Source organism: Indicator indicator, chromosome 13 (genome assembly GCF_027791375.1).
Source record: "Indicator indicator isolate 239-I01 chromosome 13, UM_Iind_1.1, whole genome shotgun sequence".
Classification (NCBI taxonomy): domain Eukaryota; kingdom Metazoa; phylum Chordata; class Aves; order Piciformes; family Indicatoridae; genus Indicator; species Indicator indicator.
In genome coordinates, this window is record NC_072022.1 from 17,981,283 (window position 1) to 17,994,574 (window position 13,292).

General features: G+C 42.9%; 1 protein-coding gene across 2 annotated transcripts in view; it reads right to left on the bottom strand.

The window, feature by feature from the left end:
* TP63 (tumor protein p63) overlaps positions 1-13,292 on the bottom strand; it is a 105,879-nt gene that overhangs the window by 43,275 nt on the left and 49,312 nt on the right. For both annotated transcript variants that reach the window (XM_054386284.1, XM_054386285.1), the window contains one exon: positions 5,808-6,062. In XM_054386284.1, coding sequence (XP_054242259.1) covers positions 5,808-6,062 — 255 coding nt within the window. The remainder of the gene's footprint in view (positions 1-5,807; positions 6,063-13,292) is intronic.

Consider the following 13,292-nt stretch of genomic DNA (forward strand, 5'->3'; position numbering starts at 1 on the left):
CTTCCAGATTGTTTCTCTCCCTTTGGATTACAGGTATTGTTTCCCTTCCTCACTCATGCTATAAAAACAAGGGAAGTTATCATCAGCAAAATCAACTTTGCTGGGCAACCAATTGGGCTGAAAATAAAGCCTGTATTAGAAGCATGAAAGGGTTAGAGTGGCCAGCAGGTCACCAGTTGCAGTGCTTGATGAAGCCTCTCGCAAGATCTCTCAGATACTCTAGGCAAACAGCTAACACCTACAGCACTGCTGACTAGGAGCCTCTGAGGACTGGGGAATTCAAAATCCTTTAACAAGACCACTTCTGCACTTTCTCCTGATAGTTTTAAAAATAAGGTTAAAGGGTAAAATTGGAAAACTGAGAGTGCACTGACCAACACACCATCAAGGAATAACAGAGCTAAGATTTCATGTGAACCCTTTGCACAAACCTCAGCCCCACATGAATGTTCATTGGGAGTCACCAAAACACAGAAAAAACACAGAAAAAAAACAGAACACAGAAAAAAAAAAAAGTTTTCATGCATGATGCAGAGAGATAATCAGCAGCCAGTAAAACACTGGACATGACCAGTGGTAATGAAACAATGCACTGTTTGAACAAATCATTTAAGAGAACACTGAACTCGATAATTAAGGACTGAGTCAATGCAGTGTGCACATCTAATTACCCTCTCATTGCTTCACTAGGCTTGTGCACAATCCTCTAATTCATTTTATAGAGACTGGGAAAAAAAATTTTCCCAATTTTACCAGGTGGTTCAGGACACAGAACATACTTAAAATGGAAATGGAATGAATCAATTTGAAATAAAAAGACCAAGATAGGCCAGCCAAGGAATCTGTACTCTCGACCACAGGATCCTGTTATTGCTCGTGTGGACTAATTTAAGTGCATTCCTTTCACCTTCCTTAAAATGCAGCTTTTCCAAATCCACTAACCCCAGCCAACATAATCCATTTACTTGCTTCATGCATGTTGCACAGGCAGTTATCCAGCTTTGCTGGCTAAGAGTCTGAAATCTGAGAATTTTCTTATAGCTGTAGGTCCAGCTGAGTTTGGGGAGAAGCAGTGAGCCTGACAGGAACAACGCTTGCAGCTTTGCAGAGCTCTGCGTTTCGTAACAAAGCCTTGCAAGGACCAACCAAGCTCAGCTCCAACCTACTGCAGGGCATGAGAATAAACTGCTAAACTCAGGTATTGCAAACACCTGAATTATGCAAGTCTTGCAGGGCTGGGTGTCTTTCTTCAGCAGAATCAAGAATTTGCAACTAATTTTATTTTTTTTTTTTCATTTAAAAACATAAAGCAATTTTTGCCTTCTTTTTTTCTTTAACCCTCTTGACTACCAATAAAAAACTTTAAAAAAAAAAATTAGTAGATGCACCCTAAAGGCTCAGAAACCTGGAGAAGAATAAGAAGAACCTGTTTGCCTTTTTAAAAGAGTCTCCTGACTTATAAGGTGGTATCTTGCTTATGGGGATGGGTGGATCTGATTAATTTTTTGATAACTTGCATTTGGCAGCCATGTTAAGTTTTGCTTACCTTGACATACAATTTTAATTTTTACTTTCCTACTGCAATCATATTCTTCCCCATGTAACAGGTTCTGCTAGTGACAGGTGATTGCCAAATCTTTTTTTTTTTTTTTAGGGGGGGGGGGGGGAAATCCAGTGCAGCTGTTTGTTTATTTGCACTCCGAGTGGGTGGGGAAGATCAGCACCCAACTTACTTCCACAAACAAACAAGCAAAAAATTCTGAGGTGGCACACTTTTGAAAAGCCTTCTCCTCTTCTTCTGCTGCAGAAACAGGAGATTTGCAAGGCATGGGAATATGGGAAAACTCACATTGGAATTATCCTACAATAAATGAGAGAATTCTGCAGAAGTTCTTATTTCACCTAGCTCATAGGGCTTCTCACTCAGCCTCAACAACCTACTGGTCTCAGCATTGAGAGAGAGAACTGCTTGTGCCTTCACAGCATAGTCTTATTGTCCTATGGGTATGCACATCAGAAACTTTGTTCAGTTTAGATTAAATCCTTTGTTTTTAAGCACTTCAGTAGAGTTTCTGTTGTTAAATATTTTCCTTCTGAAAAGACTGATTAACCTTCTTATATTCTTACTTCTGTTCTCAGGTCATTAATTAAAAGAAAAAAGTCAAGGATGCATATAAAGTCCTCTGCAATCCAATCTCAATTTGTCATCATTAATTAGTTCAGCATTGCATACAAATGCAGACCTAACCTGATTAGGCAGCATGTTTTACTGGAATGCCTACTTAAGGTCATGGAAGACTTCAGAGAGAAAATTTATAATATTTTCAAAGTGAATTGCTTATACATATGAAATCACCCTCTCACCTAGCAGCAGTTAGTGTTTCTGTCTGCAATTTTTTGGCCAATTTTTTTTTTCTTTTCTCATTCCCCCCCTACTTCTAATTAGGAGTCCACTACAAACCTGAGCAGAGAAGTAATCCTGATTTTGCATTCATTCCCCTCCTAGCCTATCCTGTACAAATAGTAATGATTTGGCAAAGGGTGCCCACTGTCCAAGGACAATAAACCTGCCCCAGGGAAGGAGTCTGCAGAACCTGGAGAGGGGAAAAAAAAAGTTCCAGGAAAAAAAGAAAATAAAGAAATTCAGGGCTGTTTTCAAAGCCACAGCACTTAGGTATTCAGCAAGTAGCTTCTCTCCTTTTCCCTGCCTCCAAAAATAATGTTGGAATCTACATGCAGTTCCAGATTATTGCCTCCAAAGCATGGTAAATGCACAAACTGGCCACAAAATCTGAAGCATCTTCACAGGTCTCTAATCCTTCCGTGAAAGCAGCTCTTGCTTTTTGGATAAATAACCCAGTCCTCTCCCCAAGCCCACAGTCTTCACTCCCACGACCTAATCTGTCATGACTCAACCCAGAAGATCAGAGGAGCTCCAGTGAAGCATGCTGTCAGCCTGGACAGCAGATCCCTTGCCAGTCACAACCAAGTCTTCCTAGCAGGCAGGGCAAGGTGGGTCATCCTGGCTCATCATCTCCCAAACTGGGGAAAGCACAATACAATGAATTTCCTTAATACTATTGCCCTGGGGAACAGCAAGAGGGGGAGAAAAAGACCTAAGAAACAAGGCTTTCAAGTTTTGGACTCTTAATAAGGGTGGGGCCATCAAGTAATTAAACTTTTAATAGGTCACTGCTGTGGAAGAAACTCTTCCAGTTGGGTCAGTTCCTGATCCATCATGAAAAAAAAAAGGAAAAGAAAAAAAAAGGAAAAGGAAAAAGAAAAAAAAAGAGAGAACAGCCATTAATCAAAGCATATGAAGTCACATGGTGAGGGATGAGCAACTCCAAGAACTTGCTCTTGCTGAGAGGATGAGGCAATCACTCCTCCTTTCATCAACATTTCACACATGTTTCCACATTTCTCAGGATGGCAGCAGGGAAAGAGCCTTCACGTCCTTCCCCACCCACCCCACTGATAAAGCTGTCGAACACATGACCAACTGCTCTAGAGCCCATGTGAAATGAGTTGGTGGATTAATTAGCAGGAAGGCAGAGCTCTGAAGATGGAAAGATGCTCTGCTGTGAAAGGCATATTGATTGAATGTCCCCAGCCACCGCTGTAGGACTGTCATCATCCACTGTGAACATACAGCACATTGCCAGCTCCTGCATGAGCAGCTAAAACTAGGTCACTTGGCTCAGTGCAGGGACACCTGGACCTTGCTTACTCCTCCCTGATCAGAGAGCTGTTCAGGAGCCCACGGCTTTAGTAAAATACACAGCCTTATATCTAGGCAGACTGCAACAGGTACAGGGAGCACAATTTCATCTATTGGTAATGCGGTCTGCGTCAGGGCAAAAGAAGAGAAAGGGAGGCTAAACATTCCTTTCCCTAGGCTGTTTGGTGACTGTAGTCACCAAGGAATAGTTTGTTTTGAAGCTAGCATGCAATCTGATCTTTGACTATTACCCACTAAAACTCAGCTTCCACTCTTACCCCAGAAAGCCACTATCACTACAATGAAGCATCTCAAGCACTAGCTTAATGTCAAGCATGTGAGTAGCTCACTCACCTTCAGCTCTGCTGGAACACCTTACTACATGTGTTCAAACCTCTTTTCAACTATAAAAAATGGTCTTTTGAAATGACAGCATCAAATGCTCTGGTTCCCCACAGCTGCATTAGATAGTTCTTTGTACCATATTTATCAAAAGAGAATGTCTTTTCATATCTCCTTCAAAGGACCCTCTCCAGAACTGCCTGCAAAAATCCAAGGGCAGCATTTTCTTACTCTGAGAAATGGGAAGTAGAAATGACCAATGATTTCTCTATCTAAAGGGAAGTGAAAATAATTACTGCATGTAGCACAAGGGCAGAAATCTGGGCACAAAAGTGTGAACTACAGCCGGGCATCGGTCCCGATGCAGATAAGGGAAATGTACAATTTCAGCCTCACTTACAAGTCCTTCACTCTTCTATGCATCAGCAAATGAAAAATTTGATCTTGAGCAGACTTACCCCACTTCAACTCCATTTAACACAATTTTCTGAACAAAAGTTATTGTAAACAGTTTCAGACAAATTTTATCAGAAAAGGCTTTTAAACTATAAAGGATGAAACCCGACAGTGATTTACTGTTCTGTGGCATCTTTTTCCAGAGTGAAGCACACCAGCTCCACTGCTTTGCTGGTAGCAGTGGCTGGGAGTTTGTTAGTTGCAATTCCAGCTAGATTGTGTCTACATTTGTCATTGATGTCACATTAAAAAAAAAAAATAAAAAGAAAAAAACCCATGCTATTGTAATGCCCTTAGCTTTTAGTAAAAAGTGCATTTTTTTTTTCTCCTTAAAAATCCCCCAAACAGAGCCTTTATTAAAGTAGAATAGGGTAGGACCTTTTTCACTGGACCTACTCCAGGTGTCTGAAGTGGAAGAAGGCAAACAGCAAACATCTTTAGGACATCTATATTCTCCACAGCAAACATCTCTGCTCTGGAGCCCTAAACCACAATAGATATAGATCTCTAGCAGTTTCCAGAGCTTGAATGATCAAGCCAGCTCCACAAAAAAAAAAAAAAAAAAAAAAAAAAAAAAAAAAAAAAGGAACTGGGATTCAAGTTCAAGCTCTACACATTTCTCCATACTTTAGTTTGTTTGGGTAATATTTTTTTTTTTTTTAAAGAAAGGTGCTATTCTGGTGGTAGAAGCAAAGCCTTAAGTAAAAAACCAAAAAGGTAAAAAAAAAAGTACTAAGTAAAAATCTTCCCAATACCCAGATACCACAGAGCTGAGCTAAGCTGATGACACCAGGGTTCCTACACCAGCTGCAAGAAGGCAAGAACAGAGGTAAAGAGAAAGCTCAACAGGGGTCAGAACAAAAAACATCACCTCTGTCCTGCTTGCATAGCCCTGCATGCCACATCTCACACAAACCCATGGATGCTGAGAAAAGCCAAAGGAAGCACCAAAGCCAAAATTATGCCAATCCCATGTTTAATTCCAGCATACCTGCTAGACCCAAATGGAGAGCTGCTGTTTCATCACACGTGGTCTTTGGGCAACTATCTTTATGCAAGGCATTTTATTCACCTGGGATTTAGTGATACTACCGAGGGTTAAATTCCCACCACACCCTCCCAGAGCCTCCAAAATAAATCTCTCCCTTCTATGTGCCATGTCATGCACTGAAGAGGACATAGGTCACCCCATTCTTGCACAAGCCTGGATGTGTACCATATAGAACAATGGCATCGCCGGTGTTCGGATCAAAACCAGAGAAGGAGCAAAGTGATGCTGTGACCTTACCGTCCACGTTGCTGACTTGGCTGTGCTGGACTGTTGAAATGATACATCAAAGCTGTGAGGTCCTGGGTAGTCTGTGTTGGAAGGGATGGCTGGGGAGGGTGAGAGGGCATCAAAAGTTGAGCTGGGCTGGGCATAAGGTGAGGGTGCCGTGACGCTGTTCTGCGCATGCTCCGTGTTGTAGGGGCTGGTGGAGGAAGAACCATTCTGGATCTGCTGGTCCATGCTGTTTAGGAGCCCAAGGTTCGTATACTGTGGCTAGAGGCAAAAGAGAAGCACAAGAGTGTTACAGAAGCAATGTTAGCACAGGCTGGCTAGCCATGGCATGGCCTTCATGATGGCATGTGTGCAGCACAAGCACAGCACTGTGATACATGTGTCACACCATGAGGAAGGAGATTTGCAAAGGGTATACCGCTTTTAACACTGGTGACTGACACAGAAGTAAAGCTTCTCACAGTCACACAGTGGGTCAACAGCCAAGCTGGGAAAAGGGCTTGCACTCAGCAAAGAGATGGATTTGCAGGGCAGCAAGCCATCATGAAGAGCCAGGCTCCCTACGTCTAGCAGCATCCAACCTAAGACCTTTTGGGTCTGCTATAAGCTGACAAAAATCACCAGGTTCATTACAAAGCAGCTGGCTCTAACCTGTACGAGGCTATATTGTTTCTAACAGTCTCAATACTCTGCACAAAGTCTGCTGCTCCTCTTGTGGATCCAGTTCTGCTATGCATGGTGACATTTAGGACTTTTAGCTCGGGTAGGTACTACACTAAAGTGTAACTCATCAGAGGAAACTTTATAGCACTTAACCAACTTGCACCATACACTCAATTCCCAGTGACTGGCCACAGACAGTAGCAGAGCAGAATTAAGGGTCTCATCAAGTGCCATGGAAGCTTACAGCATGGAGAGCTTCCCCACATACTTAAGCAGCAGCAATTGCACAATGAGCCAACATGGTTGTGCCCCAAAAATCAGCCTCCAGGTAGAAACAACATATGAAACAATTGAAGACATCAAAACCAAAGGCTAGAGAACAGAGTGTAGAAAGGCAAAGGTTAGATTAGGGAGAGGTTAGAAGGAAAAAGACAAACAACTATCACATGCTTAATACCCTGAACTATGTGTAGCCCTGGTCTTCCTCAAAGAGAAGAGAGGGAAACAAAGTTCAGAGAAATGTCTTAAGAATAAGCAAACCCTTCTAATGCCTTCCTCTAATACAGTAAATGACAACTTTTCAGCCTGGAAAAAAGATGAGAGTAAAGAAATGGTGGATAAATTCCTAAGCAATACAGGAAAAAAAATAGGAAATCAGTTTTCATGCTTTCTTAACAGAAGAATTAAGGAACAGGAAAACATTATGTTCAGACTTGATGATCTTCAAGGTCTTTTCTCACATAAATAATTCCACAATCTTGAGCAGGATTTTGGTTTAAACACACAAAATGGTTCTTTACAGAGCCCACAAATAAATGTGGATTTTTCTGCCACAAAACGTTGTGGCTACTAAAAGCCTAAATATGTTCAAAAACACACCAGACGAGTTCTGCTGGAGAAAAATACATTAGGGCAAGTGTATCTGATTCTAAAATTCTAAACCACAAACAGTTGGAAGCTGGGAAAGTACTCTGGGGAAAGAGTTACGCAACTGCTCTACTCTTCTGTTGCTCCAAAGGACCCAACAATGACCACGGAGACAGAGCAGAAGGCAAGAAGTACAGCCAGGTACTTGCATTCTTATTTTTGTGTGTGTGTATGTATGTGTGTTCAAAGGGCATTGTTTGTACCCAGCTTAGGGACAGCAGCACCCAAACAGCTTCAGTACCCATCCTCAACTTAACTGCTGCTGATAAAACAGAAGGTACTTGTGTGCTTCCCTTTGTCCAAGGATCCAAGCACATCATGTCCCTCCACATCTTGTAGCTTCAATCCCATCCAGTGCCATCAAGCTCATGTATCTCTCAGTATTTCAGTCACTATGCTTCCAAATTCCTCCTCCTTTCCAACACTTGCTCCTTTTCCAAGATAACTTGGTATTATCAACCAAGCAGCAAAGCTTCCCTGAGTCGGAGCTCCAACCAAAATGCTTCCCCCCTCTGCTGGGAATCCCACCAGTCCTGTTGAAACTGAGCAGCACATCACTCCTCCAAGGACATGAAAGGGAATGGTACAAGCTATCTGCTAAGCTCCCCCAGGGACTGTGAAAAAGTCGTTTAACACTCAGCTTTGGCAGTCATTTCAGCTAGGTGGAAATAGGCTGGTCCCTTGACAAGGATGAATTAGCCTTCTTATGCCCAAACACTTCACACTGAGCTGTTCTTCCAGAAGAGAAGGAAGTAGAAACATTTAAGCCACCAGCTGGAGCCCTTCCTTAGGTTTCTGCCTGTTTCACTGGAAGAGGCTGGTATTTTCTGGTGTTTTAACTAAAATCTCAAGGCAAGTCTGGTGCTCTGGGGTCTACAATAAAGCACATGGGACCTTCCAGAGATGGATCAGCTTGCAATTATGAGCTGTGCCAGGAAGAAAAGGGAAGAAAGGCCCTATAGAGGGACCTGGACAGGCAGGATCAATGGGCTGAAGCCAATTGTATGAGATTCAAAGCAGCCAAGAGCCTAGGGAGATTTATATCAGAAAAAACTTCTTCACTGAAAGGGTTCTCAAACACTGGAATTGACTTCCCAGGGAAGCAGTTGAATTGCCACCCCTCAAAGTGTTTAAAAGAGACATATGTGGTGTTAAAGGACATGGTTTAGCACCAGACTTGATAAAATTAGATAATGGTTGGTTTTGATTTTAAAGGTCCTTTCCAACCAAAACAATTCTTTAATTCCTAGGCCTGTCAGGGAACAGTATAGAGGACTTGATTTTGGGAGCTGGGAGAGTCTGCAGAGAAGAGAGAGAGATGGTTCCCTCCCTTGCTTTGTCATTGACACACTGTGTCCTTGGGCAAGCTGCCTTGCCTTCCCCTCCACCCTCAGCCTACTTCATGCAGCAAGGTCTTCAGGGCAAGGATTGCTCCTCACTATGTAAAATGCTCCACTTAATGGGCCTCTGTTTTGTCTGAGGCCTTCAGGCAGTAGAGTAATAAAAGCAATTACATTTTGAGTCCTAATCCTGGGTGACTCTTGGTGTTGCCTCAGGTCAGTCATTTGCTCTCCCTGCCTTAGTTTCCCCACCTACAGCAGCAGAGATGTTATAGCTGTCCACCACCCATTAGATGGGCAAGCAAGCATCTCCAGCTGGGCTCAAAGCATGCTACATAGCTGATCCAGAAGAACGTGGTATGGATTGGTAGTTCTCCTCCACAAAGGGGACTGCAGTTTTGGAAGAGTAGATTATGGCTATGTCTCCTCTCCTGCAGGCTGTTTAGCCAGTCAAGACCTATTTAATGGACTTTTGGTACATCTTTTTCCTTGAGGCTGATTCTGTATGGGAAGAGCCAGAATGCTAACATGCTGCACCAGGAACAGTCCTTTTCCTACTCAATAGTTTTGTATTTAGTAAACCCCCCAAATCTCCCTTCCCCTCTGTCCCAGAATACCTTAAAACTTGAAGACTTCTCAAAAATGTAGAAGTATGACTCAGTTGTTTCACTACTCAGAGAGATTAGCATCAGACACACTCCCTTAACAGCAAATGATGAAAAGATGGCTGTGATGAAAACAGTCTCCTAAACCAGCTCAGACACACAGACAGCAAAACAATAGTGTTTCAGCTTTCACTTAAAAACTATTCCCTCTAATCCCAGGCTACTTAAGATGATGGAGAAAGACGGCCAAATGGGCAGTTGGTGTTAACAAGACAGCACAGTCTGGAAATGCCTGAAGTTGCTGCCTAGAAGTCAGTTAAAAAGTGCTCCATTAAAATTTAAGATATCCATAAGAGAATCAAAGATCCTTTTCATTCCTTTCACTCCAAGGACCATCTGCCTAAACGTTACCACTGGAGCGGGCATTCCGCTGCATTTATACACTGACATGCCACAGCCGAATGCCTTGTCCCCATTTGCTCTTTAAATAACTATTAATCTCCTTACACTTATCCTCGCGCTGACACAAGCAGCTGTTGGACTCCCCTTCTCCCCCTCGAGTCCCACCAGCCTTTCACCTTCCCTGGCCCCTCACTCCCCTCCCCAGGAAGGTACTCCATCCCCGGTGACAAAGCCGCCGCCGTGGTTTGCACACACAAGCACTAAACTCCCGTCTCGCAGCTATGCCCCAAGGCAGACAGTTGTTTGCGCTCAAGGGGTCAACATCTGAATTGCTTGCAAGGCTTTTGGAAGAATCAGATAAGGCTTTTGGAGGCACACGCCTTCTGACAACACAACAATTAGAGGGGCAGCAGGCCGGGGAAGGCGTGCGCAGGAATTCGCCTTCCACTGCAATAAAACCCATTTGCCCCATCCAGGCTGGAACAAAGAGAGCAAGGGGCTTCGGGCAGGTTTGCAAAGTATTACCATACAGGAGAGGTCTGCAGGGGTGTGTTTGCACACACACCACCTCCCTTCACCATTTACAGAAAGAAACACAACAGCATTCAATCCAGAAATTAATTCTTGCCAGGTTAGTAGCCCAGAATTTAGCACATGCTTGTGTTTTGCTGAAGGGTTGTTTAAAGCAACTGCAGGATGTAGTCCCACTACCGATCCTGGCTGCAGGAGAATGTTGTTCGGTGGAAAGAAGAGTATTACATGCAAAGCTAGAAGAATAGATTATCTATTTTTCAGTTCCTTTGTTCTGTATTTTGTTCCTCCAAGTTTCTGAAAACTATTATCACTGGGGCATTAAAAGAAAATGATAAGAAAAACCTTCAGGCGAGTTTAACTGCAAATAATTAGAGAGCTACAATTAGATCTTAGAATATGCATTTTGGAACATCATTTCAATCATGTATCTTGAACTATCAGTTTCGCTTCCTACACCCCACCAGCTTCGCTTTCCGGTTTTCATGCTAGCTCATGCTTTAGATTAGGAGAGCCAAGGTTTCACTGTAGAGGCTGTGAATTAAAAACTAGCCTGAAAACTACAGCCGTTAATCTGCCAGGAGAGCAGATCTCCGTAGGGAATGCCATGGACGCGGCAGGGCAGAGAACCTCCTGACCTCAGCAGCTGTAGGGCACCTGCCGCAAGAGGGCAATGAAAATGCTCCACCTCACACAGCGGAGCTGATGTGCTGGGGAAGATTCCCCAGCCCACCCAAACTGGGGCCCTTCTTAACCTGTCCTGCAGCAAGAATACACTCCCAGGTCTTTGGCCACAGCCTACTTTTCAGCCCTTTGTGTTAACTGACAAGGTTATGAGATGAATCTGCAAAGAGACCCCCAGTGTGAGGCATAAGGGAAATAACACAAGTGAAGTTCTCACGGGGACTTCCACACCAAAAATCCCCTAAAATACACAACTCCAGCTATTAACTATCCAGTTTTTCAGAGAATGTTTTGAAAGTTTCTCCACTTAAAAGTTGTCATGGCCAGGTATAAAACACCTAGATGCCTCCACTCCCATCAAAACCCTTTTTCTGTATCTCCAAAGCAGCATGCACCTCTGCCGCATACATATACCAGAAAAACCCAATTCATTTTCTCCTCTGCACCTATGCAGCTCAAGAGCATTGTCCAAATACTGAAAAAGCCTTGTTAAATACCACTGCTGGTGCTTATACTCCAAAGATACAAGATGATGAAACTAATAAATTATCACGGATGTTAGCAAGAAGAAGAGCTTGCAAGGCACTTTGCTAATTCTGGGCTTTGTCCTTAGATGCGCCACAACTGATGCATGAGGGCTAACAGTTGCAGGACTAGTAGGAAGGTTCTTGCAGCATTATTTTAGTGTTAGACCAGGTAAAGATTCAGATTCCTGTTGATGAACAGCAGGATAAATGTTTTCCAGAGTTCTCATTGCCTATCCAAACCAGAAAAGACACCTCAAATGTATCAGGAAAGATTTAAATCAACATAGTTTATCAAACACCCCCAACAAAGGATCTTAGTAAGTGGAAAAAAAGTACAACAAAAGTACTTCTATCACAATTATTAATCAAGAAGTTGCAGACTGCAAGACAGCACAGTTTTGCCAGTTGGTCAGAAGGCAGCTGGTACAACACACCATACAGAGGCACTGCTTGTGCCATTACAAAGAACTGCCAAGTAAAAGGGCTCCACCCATGCCCCTCAGCTAAGATCAGGGCTGAAGCTGAAAGAGATACTTAACTCACTCATCACAATGAAAGGTGTGATTTGCTTTGCATCTCTAGCCTCTTATCAAACAGACTGAAAAACTTCTTTATGCATCAGACTTTCCACTTAGCTCACGTACATTTGCACTGCACTCCTTTCAGGAGAAACAAGCTCAGTCTGGACATTGCTCTGTCATTTCAACAACAGCTCAAGCCCACATCCTCATGGAGAGTCAGGATGCCAGCAGCAGATGTCACAGCCTCTGCACTGCCCCCAGCTTTGGAAACAAATCCCATAGGTGTATTTTGAAGAGGTGTTTGGGGTTTTTATTTTTTTATTATTGTTATTTCCCAATACTACTCTTCAGTGAAACACATCAAACACTATCATGTTATCTGTGGGTTCTGAAAGCGCACTTTATGTTCAATGTGAAGAGTGAGGGAGCAAATAATTTTGGTTGAACCAAAGATATCAGCAATTACCAAGATAAGTTACCAGGCACTATAGCTCCTAAGCTCTAATCACCATGCATCCCGGCTTTCAGCACTGTAACAGCACTGATTTGAGCAATCTCACTGTTGGATTGTTTTCCAGGAACAGGAGAGACTAATTTCACATCCCTTCAGCATTACAGGTTCTCAGTGTGACAGAGTGCATTGGACTAGAAGAGGTCCTAAAGTTAGTAACTCCTGTTCTGGTCGTTAGACCTGCTGCAGCATAACCAAACATTTAACATCTCAGCTTAAATCCCACCTGCAAGCAGGGAGCACAGATATTGCTGCACACTGTCTCCTGTAGTAGTTAGAAGGGGATCAATTTGAGATCTCCAGGGCTATGCAATAATCACCACCACTGTAATTTTAAGAAACTAAATTCCAGAAAAATAAAGAAAAAAATATTATTCTAAAAGGTGGAGGTGAGCCTACTGTAAAACAAACAAACAAACAAAGGTGTGAGTGTGTATGCATATTTATCTCCACAACTGTCCTGTACAGGTATTTCATGTTAAGTACTAAGATAACCCCCAGCAGGTTGCCTGGACAGCTTCCAAAACCACCTGAACACATAAAGCACAACCTAAACAAATCAGAGTCCTTCATTTCACCTACTTAGGGAGAAAGAAGAATAACACAGCCCCCCCCAGCAAAACAACTCCCCCTCTCCTGCAAAACCAATAAAAACCTACCCAAACCAAACATCAAGTGACCAACTGAAATTATGCCACCATGGTTTTAAAGTTTAGATATGCAAGCTTAAAAAGTTGCCTGCTCTGCCAACTTAACACAGCATCCCTTGCCTTCCAGTGG